Consider the following 26,367-nt stretch of genomic DNA (forward strand, 5'->3'; position numbering starts at 1 on the left):
AGGATTATTAAGTCTGGCGGACCAAGTTCTCCGGGTGCCTTTTCTACCCTCCGGAGCTGGCGTTCTTAAAAGACTGTTGTCATTCCATGAGTTCTGGCAAACTGGTGAAGCCTTTGATCAGCCTCTCCAAGCGTAGTTTTAAACGTATATCATAAAACGGAGGATTACAAAGGAAACCAATTATACAGAAATATGGTTATCACAATGTTTTTAAAGATTGTGACATAGTAATTTATGTGCTTCCATGATAATGCTTTAAATAAAAGATCTAGCAGCTAATCAAACAGCTACTGTAATTTCGGCCCCCTGATTTCCGTCTCCATCTGTGGAAAAGAACCTCTGCTCTGGGAGCAGAAATGAACAACAGGGCCTGTGTGCAGGGAGCGAGAAACCAGATGATGTGTTTGGCCTCTGGGCTAGTTCCAGGGTTTGGATCAGAAAGAAACACAGAAGCCCTTTCCTCTGTCTGACTGCTAGTCTTTAACATACTTAAAACTAGTTTAACCTAAATTCTTCTTATGTTTGAAGATGGTCTTGGTCCTGTTTCCATCGATGCCTTCGAACACTTGCATAATGCCTTCCATTTGCTAGGCACTGTGGTGGGAGTTATGGATGCAGGCAGAGATGGGCAAGTCTCACTCAGCAGCAGTGTCCGAGGACCCCGTGTCTGGCAGGAGGGGATGTCCTCGTGTGGAGCTCTCCACGCTGGTGTGGTCACAGGTAGTCTTTGCCTCCCGCTGCCACCTCTGTGGTGTCAGGTTTTTTTTGGAGGATTTCACACAAGTGTTTATCGGACTGTGAAAATTCTGCCTTAAACAAACAAACAAACAAACAAACAAACAAACAAACAGGATTGGGGTGCCTGGCTGGCTCAGTCGGTAGAGCATTCGACTTTTGATCTCAGGGTCATGAGTTCAAAGCCCCACGTTGGGTGTGGAGCCTACTTAAATAACCATCCCCCCCCCCAAAAAAAAACACCCCAGGATTATTACTTTTGAAAATAGGGAACATCCTTCCATATCCCATTACAGTTGTTATTCCAAACCCTCCAAATTTGCTTGACCTGTTTTATTATCTGTTTTACATTTTGGTTTGTATCGGTTGTTATCAGCTATCCACTGAGTGCTGTAGGTTCATGCAGCCTTTATTTAATACCTTTGCATTTAAATCCTGTCGTGTGTTTGTTAGGTTCTGTTCTGGGTCACGTCGCGTATAGTCTAGTAAGAGAAGACAAACTGTGTTTAGAAACCATAAAATCTGTCAGGTGGTGAGAATTCTTGTGGAGAAAAGAGAGAATTATGTTGGGAGTCAGTATTGGCGAGGGAGGAAGGCATTGCTGTTTTAAGGTAGAGACGACTGAGGCCTCATTAAGAAGATGACGTTTCAACAGAAGCCTGAATGAAGCTGGGGAGCAAACCAAGTGGTTATCTGTTGGGTGTTCTTTCCTGACAGAAGGAACAGCAGATGCCGAGGTCCTGGGGCAAAAATGGACTTGGTGATGATTGATGCAGAGTGGTCGTCTTCAATTTCCCTTCAATTTCCTTCTCCGGTTTTGATACAGAACTTTGTTATTTAATAGTGGTACCTTTGTAGAAATTTCAACAAAATCAGAATCATGCTTTTATAATAAATTGTCTTTGGCTAAGAATGCTGTTAGCAGTGACAAAATTATAACCCTTCGTCCTATTGTTGATTGCTAATCCAGTATTTAAATCTTTTTTTTCTTCTTCAGAAAGAAGCCCTATTGTTTCCACTTGGTCTATAGCTTCGTCTCCCCCCACTTGGGGGAGAGAGAGGGCTGGAGGGTGATTCAGAAGCAAGCTGGAGGCCCAGCTCAGGCACAAGTCCCAAGGCCAGAGGACTGTAGTGAGACCCCTCACATCTGCGGGGCTTGGGAGGCTCTTGGTGGTGTTGAAATCTTTTTTGCTTTAGTTGTACCTGGTGTATCCTATACCAGCATAGTCATTTCGTCTCATTGGGGTGACTTTTCGGCCTACCCAAGGGGGGTCATGTTTTGCATGTATTTTGGCCACCAAAAGGGGGAGGATGTTCTGTATGTGTTTTGTTTTTTTTTTTTTTTTTAATTTTTTTTTTCAACGTTTATTTATTTTTGGGACAGAGAGAGACAGAGCATGAACGGGGGAGGGGCAGAGAGAGAGGGAGACACAGAATCGGAAACAGGCTCCAGGCTCTGAGCCATCAGCCCAGAGCCCAACGCGGGGCTCGAACTCATGGACCGCGAGATCGTGACCTGGCTGAAGTCAGACGCTTAACCGACTGCGCCACCCAGGCGCCCCTGTATGTGTTTTTATTATAATGGGCTGCATTGTATGACATTATTGCTAGGATCATGATATTTATTTTGTGAATCTGGAGGAAGTCTGATGTCTTCTTAGCTCTGGGAATCAGCTTCCTGTTTCGACCTGGGCTTGATCCCTTTTTTCTCCTCCTCTGTCTCCATTCAGGTCAACCTGGTCCTTGAGCTTCTGTTGCCTCTGACTCCAACCAAACTCCCCGCTAGCACTCTGCCCACATAGTGGGACGTGAACATCACAAAATTGCTGCTTCCACTGCTTAGTTCGTGCTCTCAAGTCTAGGGAAGGCACAGAAGTAAATGGTGTGTGAGAGTGGTTTCCAGAAAATGCAGTTCCTATCCCTTGAGGGACTTGATGGCTCAGTAGGCGAGATCAGACATGTCACCTGCTCAGAAGTCCTCCTTGTCTCCATGTTTGCACCTGAATGCAGTCCAGGAACTTTCAGGGTCCTCTGTGATGAGCCCCCCCCACCCTTCATTTAACTTCATTTCCTGTTTTCAGAGCAACTCTGCTCCTGCTCCAGTAACCATCACACTCACTCCAGACACTTCAAACCCTTAGAAATTGTGCTGCACATGCCATTCTTAATTTTGTGTGCATTTATCTTGTTTTGCTAACTAGATTGCAAACTCTGAATAAAGCTGTCTTACATTTCTCTTCTCTGTTGAGCTCATAGTAGGTCTGCATCCAGGAAGTAACTCTTTTTTTGACTTGGGAATATGCTAGCGGTTTTTCTTGCCATCTGTCTCCAGGCTCCCGATTGGAGTCTAAGGGCGTGCATTTAAGAAATACTAATGTTTTAATTAAAACAACAACAAAAAGAAATACTAATATTTTGACACACAGCCTTCTAAGACGGGATCATGAAGAAACAGAAAATCTAAATAGCCTGATTACTAGTAAGGAGACTTGAGTCTGTAATCAAATACTAATATTTTGACACACAGCCTTCTAAGACGGGATCATGAAGAAACAGAAAATCTAAATAGCCTGATTACTAGTAAGGAGACTTGAGTCTGTAATCAAAAACCTCCCAACAAACAAAAGTCCAGGACCAAACACAGCTTCACTAGTGAACTCAAGGAATTAATACCAACCCTTCTCTAACTCTATCCCCCGCCCCGCCGCCGCAAAAAAAAGAAGAGGAAGAGGGACGGATACTTCCAGACAATTCTGTGGGGCTAGCCATTACCCTTGGTGCCCAAACAAATCAGGAGAGGACACCACGAGAAAAGAAAATTATAGGCCAGTATCCGTGATGAATATAGGTGCGGAAATCCTCAACAAGATATTAGCTAACCAAAATCAGTAGTACGCTAAAGGATCGTACGTATGCTGTGATCAAGTGGGATTTATTTCTGGGATCTAGGGAGGGTTCAACATCTGCACGCCAACCAGTGCGATACACCACATTAGCAAAACGAAGGATAAAAATCGTATGAGCTTGCGGAATAAGCGTTTGACAAAATTCAACATCCATTTATGATAAAAACTCTCAACAAAGTGCGTATAGAGGGAATGTGCCTCAGTGTAATAAAGGCATGTTTGACCGGTCCACAGCTAACGTTACACTCAAGGGTGAAAACCCAAAAAGTTTCCCTCTAAGATTACGAACAAAAGAAGTTTGCTCATTCCTGCCACTTTTATTCAACCCAATTTCGGAAGCCCTAACCAGGCAATTAGGCAAAAAAACAAAAACAAAAACCACACATCAGGATTGGAAAGGAAGTAGAACTGTCACTATTTGCAGGCGACTTGATACTATGTGTACAAAACGCTGAAGACTCCACCCAAATACTGTTAAAACTTGATAATGAATTCAGTAAAGTTGTCGGATAAAAAAAATCAATATACAAAAATCTCCTGTGTTTCCATACACTTGTAATGGACTATTGGAAATAGAAATAAAATAATCCCATTTACAGTTGCATCAAAAAGAACAAAATATCGAGGAATAAATTTAACCAAGGAGGTGGAAGATGTATGCACTGAAAACTACAAGGTGTTGATGGAAGAATTTTAAAAAGACACAGATAAATGGAAAGATCTTCTGTGCTCATGGATTGAAAGAATTAATATCGATAAAATGTCCATACCAAGCTAAAGCAATCTGTAGATTCAATGCAATCCCTATGAAAATTCCAGTGGCATTTTCACAGAAATAGAATAATCCTAAAATTTATACAGAACCACAGAAGACCCCAAATAGCCAAAACAGCCCTGAGAAAGAAGAACAAAGCTGAAGGTGTCACACCTCCTGATTTCAAGCTGTTACAAAGCTATAGTAATCAAAATTGCATGACCTGGCATAAAAACATTCACATAGGTTAATGGAAAAGGATAGAGAGCCCAGAAACTGACCACCCATATATGGTCAATTAATTTATGACAAAGGAGCCATGAATGTACATTGGGGGCAGTCTCTTCAGCAAATGGACAGCCATATGCGACAGAATGAAGCTGGACTGTCTTACACCACACAAAAAGTAGCTGAAAATGGGTAAAGACTTGAACGTAAGACTGGAAACCATGAAACTCCTAGCAGAAAACATAGGCTCATGGTAAGTACCTTGACATCAGTCTTGGCGCTGGTTTTTGGCTCTGACTCCAAAAGCAAAGGCAACAAAAGCAAACATAAACAAGTAGGACCATATCAAAGTAAAAAGGTTCCGTGAAGCAAAGGAAACCATCAACACTGAAAAGGCAGCTTATAGAATGGGAGAAAAAATGTGCAAATCATGTATCTGATAAGTGGCTAATATCTAAAATACACGAGGAACTAGACCTAACTGTGAGACCTGAAACCATAAAAATCTTTGGTATACTGCTGTTAACCAAACTAAAGATGAATCTCCTTTGGTCTGTGACAGTTTCTCAGTGTTTCTGTGCTTTTCATTTTCTTGACAGTTTTGAAGAGCATTGTATAGAATGTCTCTTAATTTGGCTTCGTCTAGTGTTTTTCTCATGATTAGCCTGGGGTGTGGGGTTTTAGGGGGGAGAATATCACACAGGCAAAGGGCCCTGCCGCACTGCGGGTCACGTTGACCTTCACCACCGAGTTAAGCTGCAGTCTGCCAGGTCTCTCTACTGTGAAGTAACGATTCTTTTCCCTTTCCAGACTCAATTCTTCAGTAGTGAGTTCTTAAGTCCAGCCTACCCCACTCAAGCAGTGCGAGCTAAGTTTTACCTTCTGGAGTGGGGAGTATCTACATATAGATACATTATATGGGATTCTTCTGTAAGGGACATTCACCCCCTTCTCCCCAGTTACTAAGTTAATGCTTACATACATCGGTATGAACTCATGTATATTTATTTTGTACTTTGAGTTATAATTCAAATTATTATTTATTTTTGCTTTATTATTTTGCACAAATTGTTCTAGCTTTGGTCATTGGGATCTCTTTTGGGTTGACGACTCTGTTTGGCACAGTCATCCTTTTATTTTTATTTTTTTTTGAGCACTGTCTTGCTGGCACTATCAGATGCCCCAGGCTCATCCCATCTTTGTTTTGCACTAGCTGTAGACTCCACCGTTTCTCCAAGGAGCCGTCAAGATCTTTTGAGTCCAGATGTATGATTCTTGGCATGATCCACCCTTTTGACACTAAGGAAGGGAATACTCTGTCTCATGAATAAGAAGATCAAACCATTTTTCTAATTCGAGTTGTTGGTCTTCTTGTCTCGATATTTTAGATACCACTATATTTCTTTACACGTTTGAAATTTCATTTTGTTTGTGTTTAGTCACAAGAACAAAATGTTTTCACTAGGAAGTTAGCTGCTGACTGAATATATGAGTCGGTTTTATGGAGTAGAAAATGTTCATTATAAGTCGTATTGAGAGGGTGAGTTTGGTATTGGCCAAAGAAAGTACTAGTGTACTTTGTATTTTCCATGAATGTTAACCTTTTAGCTTAGTTCATTGTCAAGATCTATGTAAATAAGCCTTAGAATTTTGATAAGTAGTGGAAGGAATGATTCTTTTTATAACACTAATACCTTTTTAAGTTTCGCTTTTATAATTTTATTTTAATGTTTATTTTTGAGAGAGAGACAGAGCACGAGTGGGGGAGGGGCAAAGAGAGAGAGGGCAACACAGAATCCAAAGTGGGCTCCAGACTCTGAGCTGTCAGCACAGAGCCCCGACACAGGGCTCGAACCCACAATCCTTGAAATCATGACCTGAGCCAAAATCAAACACTTAACCGACTGAGGCACCCAGGCGCCCCAGCTTTTATAATTTTAGGATGTAGAAACATATAGCTTTGATTTAAAATAGCTGTGATCAAAGAATTGTTCAGCAGTTTGGGGTAGAGGAAATAGCATTTTCCTTGGAGTCAAGAGACATGTGTTTTTTTTTTTTTTTTTTTTTTTTTTAATTTTTTTTTTCCAACGTTTATTTATTTTTGGGACAGAGAGAGACAGAGCATGAACGGGGTAGGGGCAGAGAGAGAGGGAGACACAGAATCGGAAACAGGCTCCAGGCTCTGAGCCGTCAGCCCAGAGCCTGACGCGGGGCTCAAACTCACGGACCACGAGATCGTGACCTGGCTAAAGTCGGACGCTTAACCGACTGCGCCACCCAGGCGCCCCTAGAGACATGTGTTTTAATCTTGCCTCTGTTTCTGACTTGCTAAAGGAAATTCTTAGACTTCACAGGTCTCCGTATTCTCATCTGTAAAAGAAGAAGATGGCTAAGATTGTAAAGTCACTCCCCACCACCCGCACACCTTTTTAACAGTTTTATTGGGGCTTTAAGGTACCTTCTGGCAATTCTGTGCTTCTTTTTATACTATAATTTAGCAAGCCCCTTTGTGTATGTGTGTGTGTGTGTGTGTGTGTGTGTGTGTGTAAAATACTGGACTAGATCTAGTGTTACAGCTTAAATAGGCACTTGGTCTGGCTTATACCTGAAAGGAAATAGCATTCAGGAAATACTACCGTTCTGGGAGGCAAATCTTAGAGAAATAAAATCCTCCTTATTTCCTTTAAAATTATGGCCTTCCCGCACAGAATGGATCATTTACCTTTAACAAGCTCTTATTAGTAACAAAAGTTTGGATAGCTGCCATCTTGAAAGTTTGTAGTTCATATTTTATTAAGCAGGCAAGGCTTACTTACACACCCTCATTTTTTGAAGAATTGTTTTTAAATTTTTAAATCTCGTCAAAGAGAACCGGAGATTATATCTGTTTTAATTCTTCAATACCTGCCCTTACGGAGATGAAGAAGCGGGGTTCTCCATTCCTTGAAATTTGGCTTCCTGACAGCGATTTCCCAAGTTAGGAATGGTAGAGAGTGAGGACCAAGGACCACAGAAGCCTGTGTGTGTGGTTTGGAAACAAAGTGATATTTTGTGTTGTTGCTCGATTTGGCTTTAGCCAAATCAATAGTTGATTTGTATGGATTCAAAGACACCATACGTTTTTTTAAGTTTAAGACCGCAACGAGGCCACCCAAATTCTGGAGGGTGTGGACAGACCGAGGAACACTACGATACGTAGTAAATTCTGGGGAGAACTGCCCCACTGGACCCAGGATGTGAAGAGCCCGTGGGGAAGGTTCAGGAAAAGAATTCAGATAATATACTTGATGTTTTATAAAAATATCGCAACCACAGTATCCTGGACTCTATGGTGAACTCTGGCACTGTGTTACCATAGGGTTATTGTACACGTAGCATAGAAGAGTGTGCTATGTTATAAACACAATGTTTTTGAACAACTTAGTTTAATTTTAAGACTGGTTTTATAAGGTAGAAATTTTAAAGCTGCTTAACTGATATCCCATAAAAGTTGCTGAACTTTATTATTGATTCGTTTTATTTTAAAATGTCAGACCTTTCCTTGTGATACGTGTCATGATTCTAGCTATCAGGAATGGATGGATGTTTTGTGATCTTCAGTAAATAGTTACTGAGAACTCACTTTGGGTTACATTCTTGAATGTTTAAGAAAACATTCTTAAAGTTTTACTGTCTTCCCTGAGCTTAGTTCAAATTCTTGCTACATCAGATGTTTTCTGTATTTTCCTTGAATCTACTTAGGAATAGTCAGGATTCAGTGTCTTTTCTCTTTCATGAGTCCCGAGGAAGCTTTAAGAAACAGACACGTTAAAACCTGTGAAGAATGGATGAACGTTTAGTGATCTTCTTCAATGAGAGAGACACATAGGAGTGGCAGGTTTACTCTCCTGGAGTGCTGGGAGGGTTAAAGGTTATCCACTTGGTAGTTATTTTAGCTACAAATGGCAACTCAAGTTTTTTTGTTTTTTTGTTTTTTTTAACATGAGTCTGATTTTCCTTGCAGCAACATAGGTATATATTTTTTAAAGTACTTGCAAATGCCTGGGTAAAACTTTTTTGTGGAAAGATATTTGTAGAGTTAAAGTATTTTTTTAAATTCTATGGGATAAACATGGTTTCAAAGACATGGATGAGAAATAATCGGCCCTGTACGCAGGGCTGTGGTTCACTGTACTGTAGGTTCCATGAAAGCAAGGTCAATGTCAGGGTTTTTATTTTCCCCATCATCAGATGAGATGTTCAGTCAGTGAATGATCTGTATTTAAGGACATTGGTTATCGATGGCTCTGTTTGCATGTTGTCAACATTTTATTGCGCAGATCGTAAGCATACAGCAAAGTTGAAAGACTTGGAACGAACACCTATATACCTGCCATCTAGCTCCTACCGTTAACATTGTGGTCTATTTGCTTTATCACACATCTGTCCATCTGTATATCTCTATAGCCATTTATTAATTTATCTTATTTCTGGCACGTTTCAAGGATTTTTTTCTGGACAATCACGGTAGCTAATTTGTATTCAGGGACCATATTTGAACTGGCGAAAGAAAAAGCGATGAGGAGTCCGTTTTAGTTACCAGATGTAGCTCTGTCGCTGACCTCAGGCGACGTATATGGATGCACTCTGATTTCTTGCTGATGTTTCCATGACTTTAACGTTACACTGTTAGCATGATCTCCCGATAGAGAATCCTCATTTGCTGACTGTTTTGGTGGTGTGGATGCCGATTGTGTATGACTACTGTTGCCATTACAAGTGGCTTTCATGTTACTTCACAGGAAACTTAAATTTCTCGTGTCTTTTCTGGTTAGGAGTAGCTCATCGAAGCCAGAGCAGTGAAGGAGTCAGTTCTCTCAGCAGCTCGCCCTCCAATAGCCTTGAAACCCAATCTCAGTCTCTCTCACGTTCCCAGAGCATGGATATCGATGGTGTCTCTTGTGAAAAAAGGTAAAGTAAGCCAGTTGTCCGATAAGCTGTGGGATTTATGGAAAGGGAAAGATTCGGTCACTTCAGTCTCTAGTCCACCCAGAGATTTACACCAGTCCTTATTAGCAAATTAGTGTGAGATCTGTGAGGCTTATAGGTCTTTGTATTGTTCTGAAATGTTCTATATAAGTTGTTTAGCTTTTTGTATTGAAATGTCTTTTATGAAATAATGGTGTAAATGGTAAAAAAGTTTTTTGAAAAATGTTTTCTAATGTCCTTACTTTGTATATACCATGTTGGCGAGCATATGTCCGTCCCTAAGAATTTCTTCCAAGTTTTACTGGTCAGTGAAATGTAAACGTTTGGAAGGGAAGGGTACACACAGGGAAGCCAGATGCCTTAGGAGCTCCATAAGGGTCAGGATGTCCAGAGCAGAGTGTTTCGGTGCTGTAAGTGTGCCGTGAATGGTAATAGAGTGGCTGAGGCATCAGTTCCTTTATTCCTTGGGCAGAATAAAGAACCCCCTGCGCCACGACCCGTCTCCTCTGCCCTGAAGCAGCTCCCACAGTTTGTGTCAGTGGACCAGACAAATAGTATTTTCTGGGTGTGTTATGAAGTGAAAAAGGTTGAGAGGCACCGGAACAGAGCTTCAGCAAGTTGATGGGTTGGGGTGAGGAGGCCAATCAGAGATCGCCTCACCTTAGGTAAGAATTCCGAAAGGACGGCACTCTCAGGGAAAAGATGAAGTAGAAGAAAATCAATCCCACAGAGTAAAAACAATGGTGCCCTTACCACCTTTGCTCTGAGTAGATACATTTTTTAAAAATCAAGTCAACTGTGTAATTTCATGGCCAGTGGGTGACTTCATACGGGTTTAGTACCTAGATTTACACTATTGGTACAGTCTGACGAGCCTCAAGCTGAGAACTAGCATTGGACCCAGGCCTATACTGCTTTTAAGGCATCTTACGGAAGCAGATGTAAATCATGTCTTCAGAGAATTTCCTTAGAAAAATTTCCAAGAAGTATGAACTCATGGTCAAAACTCAAAGAACACACCAGATGAAAGCCACCGTGAGTAACATATGGCAGTACCAGTAACAGTAGAATTATTCACCTGTATATTTTTGGTTTTTGGAATTACCAGATGGACAATACAAAATACATATGTTTACATAAATTACAAAGGGAACTGAAAACATGAAAAGGGGAGAGCAGCTATAAAGACAACCAAGCACGTTTGAAAAAGAACCAAGTAGAATTTCTAGAAATGAAAAGATAATTCAAATTGAAAACGTGATGTGAGAGTTAAAACAGTTGATAGGACATAGCTAAAGAGAGAGTTAACCAACCGAATGGTAGAGCTGAAGAAATTATATACAGTGTGTGTCTCAAAGAGAAAGAGATAGAAATATGCAAGATATTTAGAGACATGACGAGCACAGATCCAACCAATATCTAATAGACATCTCAAAAGGTGAGAACAGAGAGACTTAGAGCGATTCCCCACACCCCACTTTATTCCATGTGTTTTCCTCTACTGGTTTGGAAGCCATTATCCAAAAGATAAATGGCTAAGAATTTTTCTAGAGTTGATAAATGATATGAATCCTCAGATTCAAAAAGCCCAGCAGCTCACCTGCTGATGAAACAAAGAGAAATTCATATCTGGACATTTTATGGTAAAATTTCAGAACATCAAAGACAAAAGACCTTTAGTGCAGCCAGAGAGAAAAAAGAGATCGTCTACCAAAGAATGATAGTTAGATGTCTGAATGATGGAAGTCAGATGGTGGGATAATAGTGTCAAACGCTGAAGGTAAATTAGCTGTCCACTGGGAATTGTGAAGCCTTGTGCACCAATCTCTGAGAAGCACAGGTGAGATAAAGATATTATAGATTCAGAAAACAAACACACGCAGACATCCTGGTAGTCTGCCACTTCTGAAGACCCCAGCTGTTAACAGATGTAGTTGACGAAGAAGGAAAATGATCTCAGGACTAATGTCTGAGATGCACGAAGGAAGGGTGAGTGAATAATACGTGTGGTAAATCTAAACAGACAGGGGTAGTGTAAAACAATGGTAACAGTATATACAATAATATCGAGGGAGAGAAGTGAAAAAACGAGTTAGGTACAACATGCTGGTTAGCAGTAGCATGGAAGGGCAGGGGCCGGGGGGAGGTCATTAGAGCAAGCACTAACGTCCCTGTGTACTTGGGAGAGGGGTGAAGATACTGGCCAACTTGTAGATTTTGAGTTAAGGGTACTTGATACAATTTCAGGGGTGGCCACTAAAAGAACAGGAATGGAGTATGTTTTCCAAAGCAGTGAAGGGAAAATATGGAATGGGGGTTGGGAGTCTGGGGGGATGGAAGCACAAATTTTAAAAGAAAGACAAATGGCACAAAATAAGACGGTTAAAAGAAATGAAGACTAGGTCAGTAATCACAGTGCATCACAGTGAAAGGCTTAGATCCGGGTTAAAAATGAAACAGAACCCAGCTTTATGTTGGTTTACAGAAGACATACCTGAAGCAGTAGGTTAGAACTTTCAACGTTTTGTTGGAAGTGAAAGAAAAGGGAAAGATATTCCATGCACATACTAAACAAGAGAAGATTGGGGTAAACAGTAGATTAGTCTTCAAGGCACAAAGTACTACTAGACATAAGCACTGTGTGTTGTTTAACAGTAGGATGTAACAGTTTCCAAAGTATACACACATACTTGTGTGACAGCAGCAACAATAAAGCAAGTAACGGTAGAACTAGAAGAAAGTGACACATATTCATAACGGGAGATTTTGACACATCCCTTTGGTGCATGGATAGATCAAAAAGAATGAGCGTCAGTAAGCATATGAACAAATGAAACAACACAGCTAACAAGGTGGATCTGATCTTTGCACTCTACAGTTGGAGAATGCACATTCTTTCCTAATATCCAAAGACCAGAGAGTTTCGGAATGCAGGATCAAACCGATCATGTTTTCTGACTAGGACATTAGGTTAGGTAATTAATACAGGGGAAAAAATTTTAAAATCCCTCACACATTTGGAAGTTTTTAAAACAGAGCATGCGTCTAACTACAGGTCAAAAAAGAAATTTGGAATTACCTGGAACTGAACGATAACAGATATGACACATTATGAGCTTCATGTTGCAGCCAAAGCGGTTCTTAGGAGAAAATATAAAGCTCTAATATAAATGAAACAAGGAAGAAGAGAATATGACTAAGTATTGAAAATAGGAACCCTTGTCTTGGAAGGCTCTTGCCCTGGATATGCGCATGGCTAACCCCCTTCCTGTTTGTACTCATGTGGCATTTCTCAGTGAGGCTCACCCCATTTAAAATGGAAAGTCCTGCACTCTCCGTTGCCTTTTCCCTACTCTTTTTGCTTTATTTTCTCCGTAGCATTTATCATTATATGTTTTACTTACTTATTATATTTATTGTTTATGATCTTTCACCCTCTAATGAGAAGGTAAGCTCCATAACACAGGGCTTGTATTGTCTCTTTTGTTTGTTCATTGACATCTCAGACACCTAGGACAATGCCTGCATAGAAGGGGGAACTCAGTGATATTTGTTACTGAAAAAGAGAATTCCGTGAAAAATTGTAAATATGCAACATGCAAGTAAATACGAAAATTTGGAGAAAAATCAAATTCCTAGAAAAACATAATTCTTCCAAAATGGGCTCAAGAGGAGAGAGAAAGCCTGAATAATCAAAAACCATGAAATGAATTGAATCAGTGTTTAAAAATTTTCCAAAGAAAGTAGCTTGCCCATATAATTTTATAGGTAAATTCTACCATTCCAGTTGTACACAGATTTTTCCAGGTAATTAAAAAAAATAGGGACTGCTTACCAACTCAGTTTACAAAGCTAACGAGACCTTAGTATCACAACCAGACAAGAATAATATAAAAGAAACAAATTACATGGTAATCATGCTCGTGAACGTATTTGCAGAAATCTTGAGATACTGACAAGTCAACTATTGCAACACATAAAGAGCAGACAGAACTTCTCTGGGGCTAGATGCCAGGATAGTGGTTACTGTGGGCTAGCGTAGTTGTGACTGGAAGGATTCGAAGGGGGCTTTTGGGATGCTGGTCACGTTCTGTTTCTTGATACGGGCCCTGATTACATTAGAATGTTTCCTTTGTGAAGCTTTATTCAGTCAAACACTTACGATCATCTGTGGACAGTTCTGTGCAGATATTTCAATCATAAGTTTAGTTAAAAGTGTCAGTGTAACGTAACATGAGCAACATGGATTTATCCCAGGAATGCAAGGGTGCATGCAGCAGTTGAAAATCTACAAGTATCATTCACCACATTATATATTAAAGAGAAAAACCATATGATCTTGGTAGTTGGAAGAGTTTGATAAAACTCAACATCATTTCATGATAAGAATCTTTGCAAACAGCAAACAGAAAGGTGCATCCTAAGTGGACAATACGGCAGAGACAGAGTTGAGCAAGTATTTCACATGTTCCCCTGCATTTCCAGTTTCCTGTGCAGTTAGATTGGGGCCAAGTACCTTGTTTTGTCCAGTAGACTGTGCGTGGAAGTGACATGTGTCACTTTTAGGTGAAGGCAGTTGAGCCGATATTCCTCCTCCATCGCTCTCTTCTCTCGCTCCAGTGACCTTGGAGGCTGTGTATTGCAGATGGCATAGATTAAAGAGGGAGTAAGGATGCTTCACTCTCACCAGACTTTGCGTAAGCAAGAAATAACCCTTATGGTGTTGAGCCTCTAAGATTTCCAAGTGTTTGTGTAACCACAGCATAGCCTGCCTTATTCTGACTGATATAAAGGACATCTCTCAAGAAACTACAGCAACTCTCATACTCAGGGGTGAGAAATTAGAACCCCTCTCTTTAAAATCAGGGATAAGAACAAAGATGGCTGCTATTTCTACGTCTGGTCCACGTGGGGATCCTACCTAGTGCAGAAAAACAAGTAAGGATTGGAGCGGAAGAAATAAAACCGTTCTTATTTGGAGATGAGATTATTTTCTACCTAGTAAATCCTATGTGTAAGTATACAAGTTGCTCCTAAGAGGTCTGTATCAGTTATATTACTAGGTACTAGCAACAAGAGATTAGACAAGTTAATTTTTAAAAAGGTACCATGCACAGTTTTAGTAAAAGATACATGGTACCTAGGTATAAGTTTAGAAAAGAAGTGAAAGACTTATGGAGCAAATTATAATAGTTTATTGAAAGACTTTAAAGAAGGCCTAAATAGTTGCGGAAAGATACGTTGTCCATGAATAGACGCAACATAATGATGTCGTTTCTCCCCAGTTGGATCTCACAAGTCAATGAAATTCTAGTCAAGATGCCAACAGGACTTTTAAGGAGTCTGTGAAGCTGATTCTTAAGGATGTGTGAAGAGTGAAAGGCCAAGAATGGCCAAGACTCTCTTGAAGTAGGATAGTGAGGTGCAGGCTTTGACCTAGCAGATACCGAGATTTACTGTGAAGTTTTAGCAAGATAGGATGGGGTTTTTTTTGCGGGGGGAGGGGGAGACAAATTATCAAATAGAAATAGACACATACATACATTGCAGTTGGACCTGTGAGAGGTGATTTCATATTAGTGTTACAAGGACGGTCATTTCAATAAATGGTGCCGGGAAAATTTTTATTTAATGTGGGGGAAAAAAGGTGTTTGGACTTAACCAGGTTTTTGTAGTAAGGCTCTGATTGTATATATAGAAAATACGCTCTAATTTGTTTTTGGAAGTGAGCCTAAGGAAATGACCACTTAGGAGCACTGCTCCCACCAAATATAGGAGACAGAGTGTTTCTATCCTAATATATGAAGTGCTCTTAAAAGTTAATCAGAAAAAAGATGAACCTTTATTATTTTGCTTTCCTGACTGATTTTGATCGATACTTGAGAACTGTCCCTCAGCCAGCAGCTATGACACAGGGTGGATTTATAAAAGGTAAAAGCCTTATTTGTCTTTTGTACTTAAAGCATGTCCCAGGTGGATGTGGATTCAGGAATCGAAAATATGGAGGTTGATGAAAACGATCGGAGAGAAAAAAGGAGCGTCAGCGATAAGGTTGGTAAGAGATGAAACCCTCGCTTCTGTTTTTAGTACAGGTAATATAAATAAACACCCCTTCCTTTCTTATGTCTATGGAGTCTGTTAGAGCAGGCCACCCCAAGTCAGCAAATCCTCTCTTTTTTTCTTCTGAGGAGAAACGCACAGCCTAGATTGCCCTAATGGAAGGGTAGCTCACTTTTTTTAGTCTGGTCAAATCCCTCCATTCCTTTGTGTTTCAGATCCATAGTTTTATCAGTAAATGTAGTTTGTGATGAGAATGCATTTAGAGGTAGTTTGGACTTTTTCTGTTGATCTTTTTTGCTTAAGCAAGTAGGTCATCACATTTTTGGTAGCATTCTGAGGAAAATGGTTGTGAAATCCAATAGCACTTAGAAGCCGAGGTCTTTATATTTTGTTATCATCTGAGCTTAGTTCCCTATGTTTAGCAAAAGAGATGTTTTCTTGGGGCGCCTGGGTGGCTCAGTCCGTTGGGCATCCAACTTTGGCTCGGGTCATGATCTCATGGTTCATGAGTTTGAGCCCCGTGTTGGGCTCGGTGCTGACAGCTCAGAGCCTGGAGCCTGCTTTCGATTCTGTGTCTCCCCCTCTCTCTGCCCCTCCCCTGCTCTCTCTCTCTCTCTCTCTCTCTCTCTCTCAAAAATAAATAAATAAAATGTTTAAAGAACGTGTTTTCTTTGGGGGGTGTCATGGTGAAGAACTGATAGAGATAATTGCATCTCTTTCTGTGCAGCAAATTATGAGTGTTGAGCAACCCGTTTTGGTGATTCTGTTGGACTGTGGCCTTTTAGTGGCACGATGCTTTGTTTTGCAGAGTTCTTTTGTTCTTATGGAGCTCTTTTATATATATATGATATTTTATCTGTGATGGAGACTAGTGGGTAACATTAAATTCTGGAGAATTTTTTGGATGAAAACGGGTTATGTGCGTAGAATGTTTACCTGGTCCTTTGGAGCTCAGAAAAGGAAAGAGATAAGATGTAGGTATATCCTTTATTCGTTTACTCCCTTGGTGATTACCGGTAATTCTGCTCTTTTGTCCCCCCACGCCCACCCCCACAGCTTCTATTGTAAACTCGTGAAATCGCCATGTCACAACTTTGCAGTCATAGTAACCAGCTTCTTGTTCCCCAAGTCAGTCGGCGCACAGTTGCATGCATTTCTAAAATCCCCTCATTCATAAATGAATTACTTGAAATTAACCCCCCAATCTTCTTCTCCACAAGGAGCCTTCATCGGGTTCTGAAGTGTCCGAAGAACAGGCCTTACAGCTGGTCTGTAAGATCTTTCGTGTCTCCTGGAAGGACCGGGACAGAGACGTCATCTTCCTTTCTTCTCTTTCTGCACAATTTAAGCAGAACCCAAAAGAAGGTAGGAATCTAGCTCAGCTGTTAAGAGAAAATAAGAATGTAAGATCCTTGGCCTTGGCCATTACCCACATTCACTTTCTCTTGCTTTGGGGTTGTAGTTTTGGCCATCAGAGGTGCTGTTGTTTGGCCACTTTCCACTGATCTTCCTGATACATTGGTTTTGTACTTTGATGATCTCTCTAGAAGAAAGCCGTATAAATATGCTAATGGTCTCCATTGTTTCCGAATTGAAGTTATTAATGTCTCTAATGAAGTAGGAGCATACTGGGTGGTCTCCAGGGATCCCGAGAGCTGCTCTGTATGACCTCTACCTGCTTTAAGTGCCGACCAACTCCTGTGTAGACAGTGGAGTACATTAACTTGATTGAATTGCTTCAGAAGATAGAACATATTGATATTTTGCTGTTTCCAGGATTCTATTTTAAGAGGCTACCCTAAACCGCACTCGTATAACAAATTAATAAAGCTTTTAGCAAGATACCAGCATTAAAGGGCACTGTCACTCTTCTTTACAGCAGTCATTTGGAATGCAGAAGAGAGAGGGGTGGTGTGGTAGTGTGCCTTTGCCTGTCACTAGAATATAACCTCCCCGGTGGCAGGGATTTTTGTCTGTTTTGCTCACTGATATAGTGCTAGTGCCTTCTACAGAAGGCTCTTAATAATTCCTCAGTAGATCTACTTTAAACGAGTGCACAGAAGATCATCTTTCCCTTTTCTGTGCTGCCCATCTTCCATGGCGAGAAAAGTCCCGAGTGTTCCTGGCAGACACGTAGTTTTCTTCTGATTTTACCGGGATCTTCTTATTAACGGGTCATAGACACGCTTAGCACCTGCATGTTTCTATCCCTGCCACTTGTTATTCTTACTGGAAACCTTAAGATTCTTAAATCTGTCTTGTGCATATATGACTGATAATTTTTAATAACCAAATCAGACAAGATTTACATCGGTTACAACTTTTATCTATTTAGTGATATATAAAATGTATCTAAAGACTTACAGTAGGCATTGGGGAGCTGCAGAGAATTAAGGGGAAAGTTAGAAAATAGAATTTTCTCCGGAAAGCCAGATGGTGACTAAATGTTAGACCCTTCATAAAATATTTTGAACCTCGCATTTGATAGTTTTACTGTACATAAAACATACGTAGGCGAAGAAATACGAACCCAGCTTTGTTTCCGGTATATGATAAATAGACACCTGTATTTGGGAGTGGCTTCTTTTTACAGTGAAATGTATGTCAGCAGCGATTCCCATTGGCTACACTCCAGTTTTCTTTCTTTTTTTAAATAAGTTTTGTATTTTGGAATAATTTTAGATTTACGGAAAAGTTTTAGACACCGTGCAGGGAGTTCCCGTATATCCTTCACCTAGGTTTCCCCTAACGTTAACATCTTAGGTAACCGCAATGTATTTGTCAGGACTAAGATCTTACTATTACTTCCACTCCAGACTTCATTTGGATTTCACCGGGTTTTCTACTGATGTCCTTGTACTGCTCCAGAATCCAATCCGGTTGCCACGCTGAACCTCTGGTTTAATGTGGGTTATTCAAGGACTGCCTATGTATATGAGGAACCATGTGTAACCTCTTCTTTCTTCTGCCTTTCCAACAGTGTTCTCCGATTTTAAGGACTTGATTGGCCAGATTTTAATGGAAGTGCTAATGATGTCTACCCAGACTAGAGATGAAAATCCATTTGCCAGTCTGACGGCCACATCGCAGCCAATTGCGGCGGCTCGGTCCCCGGACAGAAATCTCCTGCTAACTACCGGCTCCAACCCAGGAGCGAGCCCCATGTTCTGCGGTGTGGGCTCCTTCGGTGCCAGCTCGTTGTCTAGGTCAGTGTGGTTCCTTTCGCACATCTCATTGGTAGTAAAACAGCCACGAAGTATGTAAGAGAAGGGACTCTTCCCTCATGGGCCTTTGTCCTGCAGACTATGGCATGTATTGTATGTGGGTGGATGCATTTAGCCATTGCAGGAGGTGTGGTCTTTTCCGCTGGTCTGTTTGGCTTCCCATGGTTAGGCTCTTGGTAAATTTTGGAAACAAATGGCTGTATATATCGTACATTAATCCTTGGGAAGAGGGCTTTCCCATGTTGTAAATGTAGCCTCTAGATCCGCACAGCAGTTCGATTCTAATGATTTAGATGAGTCTGAAAGACGCGTACACTTGGCGTGTAATCACACTATTCTTTCAGAGCTTGAGATTTTCCTTTGCAGCTGTTTACCTCAAGTTTGTCTTCCGTTTTCTCTCCTTTCTCCTCTTTCTCAACTGCTCTAGCCTCTATGAAACGAGCCCCGCTCCCAGTACGAGTTTCTGGAGCGCGGTGCCGGTGCCGAGCCCGTCCGTTGCCTCGTCCCCTTGCCGTGCAGCCAGCCAGCCGGCTGCGCCTTCCGTTACCCTCAGTCCCCACGGGGCGGCTTCGGGGGCCGCCGCGGGGAGCCAGCCCTCCTCTCCACGGTATCGCCCCTACACGGTCGCCCACCCGTGGGGGCCTTCCGCTTCTGCCCCGCGGTCCCCAGGCATCTCCACTCTGTCCAGCTCGCCCGGCCGCCCTGCCCTCGCTAGTAGCCCTCAAGCAGTGCCTGCCAGCTGTCCCAGCCAGAGACCCTCCAGCCTGGGCCCACCTTTACTGGCCGCCTCGCCCAGTGCCGCGAGCAGACGCCCCTCATCCCTAAGGACCTCTCCTAGGTATTTATTTATTCAGCAGGAGAGCTGGGTGCGTGTTTGCAGTGCAGGGAGAGGCGATTAACTCGGTTTGAAAGAACTGGCGTGTGACACTGACCTCATTTGCGTGTGTTTTTCCGTTTGGGGTCATTAACCCGTGCGTCTAACTAGTTCGGTAGGCTCGCGCCCGGACTCCTCGCTTCTGCCAGGCTTTGCTAACTGTAGAAAGTGTGGGTGCTCCGTTGTGTGTCCCTTTCTTCTTGCCCCTCGCTCTTCCTCCTGACCGTACCAAAAAAAAAAAAGAAAAAGAAAAAGAAAAAAACCAACAACAAGAAGTCGCTTCACTTTCTGAAACCTAGCTCACCTGTCAATCCTCATCACAAATGAATTCCAGAGGCTGGAGGCAGTTTGTAGGTGAGAGCTGGGGCTCGTGGGAGCCCCTCTCAGCTCTCTGTACTGTTGCCAATCATAGTTGAAACGCAGTCAGCCCGGGGGGTGGTGGGAGCAAGTCTGGGCTGGTGCCCCTCACCCCCGATCACTGCGGCTGGGCCGGTGTTTGTGCCTTGACGCTCTGATTCGAGCCTCTCAGAAAGAAGCGGCGTCAGCATTCTGCTAACCAGTGCCCCCCGCCCCCTCGCAGACGCACCTGTGCATTTATGCGATGGGGGTGAATGGTGTTCCTGCATGTCAGCAGGCAGAACTTTCAGCGTAACGTTTAATTTAAAAGGGACAGGAGTTGCAAAAGCTTTCCGTCTCTTGTTTTTTCTTTGTTCCCTCATGACCTTTTTTGCTTTTGTTGTGGTAGCATGCACGACAATCCTTTCTCCTTCCTCTTCCTCGCGCTTTCTGGCGACAGTAGTGATGACGATGAAGAAGATGATGATGATGGTGATGATGGTGATGATGAAGGTGGTGGTGGTGGTGATGAGTTTTCTTGTGTCCAGTTTGGGTCCAGGTATCAGAGGAATGGAGTCTCACCCCTGCATGTGCCTAGGTGCTTAGGAACTAACTTTCGTGAGCCCTCATTAGGGGTGTGCTTTGAGTCTAGACAGGATAGGGTCAGATGAGACAGTCGGGAGAGTTAAGACTGGGAAACCTGCATGTACCAAGGTGGTAGGACCTTATCACGGGGTAAAGTGGCACATTAGGAACACCCTCATCATTGTTGCCCGGTAAGTTTAGAGGAAAACTTATGCGTAATCATTGGTCAGAAATACAAGCAGCAGATTAAAGATCGGTTGTTGAGTTCACCCACCCTGAGATCAGAAACGAGGGGCCCTTCGTTTACCTATCGCGAGTGTTCTTGTGAGCTGCCGGATATGAGCAACATGTTTCCCGTGAGGCATGCTGTCTTACGTACAGTTGCATGGATTGCTGCTACTCACGAATGGCAGAGGGGCCGGGATGGCGTGTGTGTGTGTGTGTGCGTGTCGGTTCCCCCCCCCTTTTCCACCCCCACTCTGTCTGACGGTCAGTCTGTCGAAGAGCATGTTGGGCCACACTGTCTGTTATAACCGTGAATCTGGTTTCACTTCTAGCCTTCAACTTCACCAATCACCACCTTGGCCTCAGCGAAGCTAGACCCTTGTTTAGACAGCCTTTGGAATGGCAGCAGAGGCTAAAACACAGTTCACGATGCTGCTGACTGTTCGTTCCCCCCTGAAAACCTGAAAACCCCCCTGAAAACCCTGAAAACACTGTTTGGGGTTCTAGGTGACTTTGGGCAAGAAAATATAATAGCACCTTCTTTCTGAACCTCTGACTCATTGTCTTACAATTTTGCTCTGAAATCGAAGTTTCCACTGGACTGACTTGGTATTTGTGCCCGGCACTGTTCAAAAATAACTCCAGGCTATAAATAGAGACAGCAGTAGGAGTTAGGTACACTTCATTAAATTTGACAGTGTTCAGAAGAATCATTAGAGAGAGTATATAGAGAGAGAAAGGAGTGTGGGTGCAGGGTTGAATATTGATTCAGGAGGGTTGATATTTGTATTAGGTTGAACATTATATTACTGTTTTCCCAAGTAAATTTCCCAAAGGTAGAAGTGTCTTTTTCATGTAGATAAAATCCTACTTCCCGATTACAGTAATGCAGCAGGCATCCTTTTTTTTTTCTTTAATGTTTATTCATCCATTTTTGAGAGAGAGAGAGAGAGACAGCACGAACCGGGGAGGGACAGAGAGAGAGAGAGAGGAAGGCACAGAATCCGAAGCAGGCTCCAGGCTCTGAGCTGTCAGCACAGAGCCCGACACGGGGCTCGAACTCACAAACCGTGAGATCATGACGTGAGCCAAAGTTGGATGTTTAACCATCTGAGCCCCCGAGCCCCCGAGCAGGCATCCTTTTTAGGAGTCAGTTTCCATACATAATAAAAGTGCTTTGTTACCTGTCTTACTGTAAATTGTAGGAGAAATGCTGTCTGTCCCTGGCCTGTTTAATTCCAGCGTGCTCTCACAAAGATTTCAGATTGTGTGCTGCTTTCACTAGCGCTGCACTCCCAGCATCCTGACCTTGTCTCTGATCTAGATTCTGTGGCCACAAGGAGAGAGAACGGACTGTGTAATAATAGCTCCAAATACTTACTGAGCCTCGTGTGCCAGACCCTGAGCCAGCACACTGCACGCATTATCCCTTTATCCTCACAGCGGCCCTCCCAATTACCGTAAGGAACGTGGGGACAGGGAGGTCAGTCACATAACTGGTACGTGGCAGGGCCCGAGTCCAGAACTCACCTGCTTCACCCCCACTCGCAATAGGACCTGTGTCGTTCTTGCTCCTCATACTAGTTATTTCGCTGCCCAGTGTTTATGCTTCTACTCTGTTCCTTGGCAAGGAAGCACCAACATTTTACTCGGTAATTACAAAATTCCATTCAGTTGGCAGGTCCTTTGCTGGCTGTTAAAACAGAATCTGATCTCTCCAGATTTTGGCAACTTCGAGTTTTTGAATAGATCTCAAACAGAATGTGAAAGGATGGGTAAAAAAAAATGGTAACTGATTAAAGCACACCGAGAGGAACTCGAGAATGCTTGTGGGGTCAGAACCGAGAAGAGGTCATAAAAAACCTTGTCAGTTTGAGTGATCAGGAAGCAAATAGTTATTTTCTTTCTCCCCCTTTCTAAGTGATCTTCCCAGAATTTTGTTTACTGTGAAGTAAGCAATTTCAACACCTACTTCTTGCCCAGTGATGTTAACGTCATAGAGGAAAGAATCAACAGGGGCTGCATCTGTCTCCCCTTCTGCTTGCCCGGTGGAGTTGATGCTGGAGTTGATGCTGGAGTTGACGCGTTAAGAATGTTTTTGGAAATAGTTGGGAATACATTCGTATGCTAATTATCTATAGTGGTGATGAAAAGGACTAATTTAAGAACGGTGAAACATTCCTGGGGCGCCTGAATGGCTCAGTTGGCCAAGTGTCTCACTTTGGTTCAAGCTCCGCATCGGGCTCTCTGGTGTCAGCACGGAGCCTGCTTGGGATCGTCTTGTCCCCCTCTTTCTGCGCCCACCCCCCCCCCCCCCCAAGAGCACAGGCACGCTCTTTCTCAAAATTAAACATTTTTAAAAATTTGAAAGAAAGAAAGGTAAAACGCTCCTTCCGTGATGTTCTATAGCCCTCTGTGAAGAGAGTTATAGGAATTAGGATCAGCTTGTTGTCGGAGTGGACACGGGGAGCGAGAGCATCTTGTATAAGGAGAACATAGTGGTTCCTCTGAGAATTTTTCCAATTGTATCCTAAGAAATTGATGATGGGAAAGAAATCTGTTTTTAACTGCTTAGATGTTTCAGCGAAGGAGAGAAAATTTTGACAGTCGTGAACCTGTGTGAATAGAGAAAGGGAAAATCAGCAAGTAGTGAAAAATGTTGACATTTCCATCACCACTTGGCAATGAAACTTGGAAATAGTTCCACCATGTCTGTGTCCAAACCCTCCGGTAATGTCCCTTGTCGTGCGGAGTAAAACCCAAAGCCTCGCCCTGGTGCACGAGACCCTTCGTCTCATGTACACCCACGTGCGCACACACGTGTGCGTTCCTCCTTTCTAACCTCACGTGCCTCCACTTGCCTTCGCCCTCTGCTGCTCACGACCCTGTTCTTGACCTCACTTGGCATATTCCCCGCCGCCTTAGGCCTTCACACTTACTTCCTCTCTTTGGATGGCCTGCCCCAAGAGGGCTGCGTGGCTTGCTCCGCGCTGACTCCCTCGGGTCTCCCCGTGTGCATGCTGTCTTATCAGAGGGTCATATCACACAGCATATAAAATGCACGCGCGCGCTTCCTGCCTGTCTCTGTCACCATGCTCTGCTTTTATTTTTCTTCATGGCGTCTCTATATTGTTTTGGACCGTTCCCCTCTAGAACCTACTCACCACACAAGCAGGGTCTTGATCTGTTCGAGTTAGTGTGCTGCCCCCAGAGCCTACGACAGTGCCTGCCATACAGAAGGGACACCGTGAACATTCGTTCGATGAATTGACATTGCTCGAACCTGTACAGCTCTGACTTTGCCTTGCAGTGCGAAAACACAAAACACTAAAGTCTGCATTCCAAAAAATGAGTAAATAGGAGGGTGCGTTATAGAAAAAATGAAACTGCCGTGGAATCCTTTTAAGGAACACTTTTCTTGGTGCCTTTCAAATGGGATTCGATTTGCACAGGTCTAATGCATGCGTGACTCCCCAGGAAGATGTTCATTGGCTTTTCAGAAGCATTCAGATGTATTTCTATTATGCAGAGTAATTACATTCAATTGGACTGTTGATGTAGTTATCAGAAAATGGCTCGTAAATCCTCCCAGAGGGCAGTGTAACTTTGTAGATAACTTGTAGGACTTAAATATGACGTATTTCCAGCGTGGTATTCCACGTGTCACAGTTGTAAAAGCATCACGAATTCTGGGATGATTTCTTTTTTAGGGAAAAAAGTGAAATGTTATTTGAAAACTTTAAAGATGTTTATTGGTAGCCTGAACGTATGCACATAAACACGACACCACTTTCTCCCTCAGTGTCGCGTTCAAAATGTGAATACAGCGCTTTCACTTGGAACCTGAGGAGCCTTGTCAGTTTTGCTCGTTGAGACCTCTGTGTAGCATCGTTGGGACTGGCTGCCTTTCCCGCTAGGGTCGTGGTTTACTTTAGGATTGATTCTAAAATTTGTAATATATGGACAAGTACTGGAGTTTTCTCTACAGTTCCAGTTTGGTTAAATTTTGTTTCACTGTTTGGTCTTCCTCTCTTCTTAAAATTTTTTTTTTTCAACGTTTATTTATTTTTTTGGGACAGAGAGAGACAGAGCATGAACGGGGGAGGGGCAGAGAGAGAGGGAGACACAGAATCGGGAACAGGCTCCAGGCTCTGAGCCATCAGCCCAGAGCCCGACGCGGGGCTTGAACTCCCGGACCGCGAGATCATGACCTGGCTGAAGCCGGACGCTCAACCGACTGCGCCACCCAGGCGCCCGTATCTTCCTCTCTTCTTAAAAAGTCAATGGAAGTGTCACTTGGGGTCTGACCGACGATCACCAAAACGTAGCCGCCTCTTTTAGCTTTGAACATTCTCTCATGTATTCTGAGCGCCTTTGTTCTCATTGCCTGGCATAAGACCAGCGATCTTCTACATACACTGTTGCTTTTCATGATCTTAGCGAGATCATCGTGGAGATACCTCAGCTGGCTTTGAGGTGTTCACATTTAAGTTAAAATTAAATGGCAAGCGTTGGCTAAGAATGGAACCCACAGCACCCAGTGTCAGTGCATGACTCCATGTGAACTGGGTCACACTGACCCCTTGCAACTGGCAAGAGCCTGTCGACATCAAATATGAGGTGCTTTTCATTTCAGAAACGTAAAAACGTGAAAATTTTGGGTCTCGTTACCAAGGAAATTGTATAGTTGAACTTTCTCGTTTTAAACAGGAGGATGGTCTGTTTTCATTCTCTTCCACAAGAGCCACTCAAAGGAAGATTAGCCTTAGTTGTGTGTAGGTAAAGCCTGTGTTGGTAAAGTTCATCTTTGGAAGCACAGGGAATAATCTAGTCACTGAGTCACCAACATCAGACAGAAGAAGAAAGAATTGCAGTTAGTTTGAAACTAAAGTGGTGCAGTAACGGAAATAGCTCTCGGGGCGCCTGGGGGGCTCAGTCGGTTAAGCGTCCGACTTCGGCTCAGGTCATGATCTCACGGCTTGTGAGTTCAAGCCCCGTATCGGGCTCTGTGCCGACAGCTCAGAGCCTGGAGCCTGCTTCAGATTCTGTGTTTCCTTCTCCCTCTGTCCCTCCCCTGCTCACACTCTGTGTCTCTCTCGCTCTCAGAAATAAACATTAAAAATACATCTATAAAAAAAGAAAATAGCTCTTTTTCTCCTTTCTACTTCTGGGGATTCATCTCTTATATTTATATTATATTTGTGGGTGGGTTTTTCTGTTTTGTTCTTATGGTTGCTTTTTTTTCTTTTTTTTTCCTCCCATTGCTTTCTATTTCCTTCCCTTCTGTCAGACTTGTAGAGTAGGTTGTAGGAATTCAGATTTGTAGACTCTGGGCTGAAAGCCTTGCATTTAAAACTGGCATTGTTTTCATCTTTTTAACGTTAATATCATACTTTCATTCCAAGGTCAGTTATGTATCCACTTGACCCTTCAGCAACAGGGTTTGACCCACGTATGTGTGGATTTTTTTGG

At 42.6% G+C, this 26,367-nt stretch overlaps 1 protein-coding gene across 3 annotated transcripts in view; it reads left to right on the forward strand.

Moving 5' to 3' along the window:
- UBE4B (ubiquitination factor E4B) overlaps positions 1–26,367 on the forward strand; it is a 123,556-nt gene that overhangs the window by 46,250 nt on the left and 50,939 nt on the right. The window contains exons 3-8 of one of the 3 annotated variants that reach the window (XM_086715625.1): positions 9,438–9,573; positions 15,555–15,642; positions 16,872–17,016; positions 18,632–18,857; positions 19,303–19,713; positions 20,495–20,644. In XM_086715625.1, coding sequence (XP_086571751.1) covers positions 9,438–9,573; positions 15,555–15,642; positions 16,872–17,016; positions 18,632–18,857; positions 19,303–19,713; positions 20,495–20,644 — 1,156 coding nt within the window. The remainder of the gene's footprint in view (positions 1–9,437; positions 9,574–15,554; positions 15,643–16,871; positions 17,017–18,631; positions 18,858–19,302; positions 19,714–20,494; positions 20,645–26,367) is intronic. The other 2 variants (XM_025912758.2, XM_086715626.1) reach the window with 2 other exon arrangements.

The sequence above is a fragment of the Puma concolor genome, chromosome C1, assembly GCF_028749965.1.
Source record: "Puma concolor isolate L17-30 chromosome C1, mPumCon1.1.hap2, whole genome shotgun sequence".
NCBI lineage: Eukaryota > Metazoa > Chordata > Mammalia > Carnivora > Felidae > Puma > Puma concolor.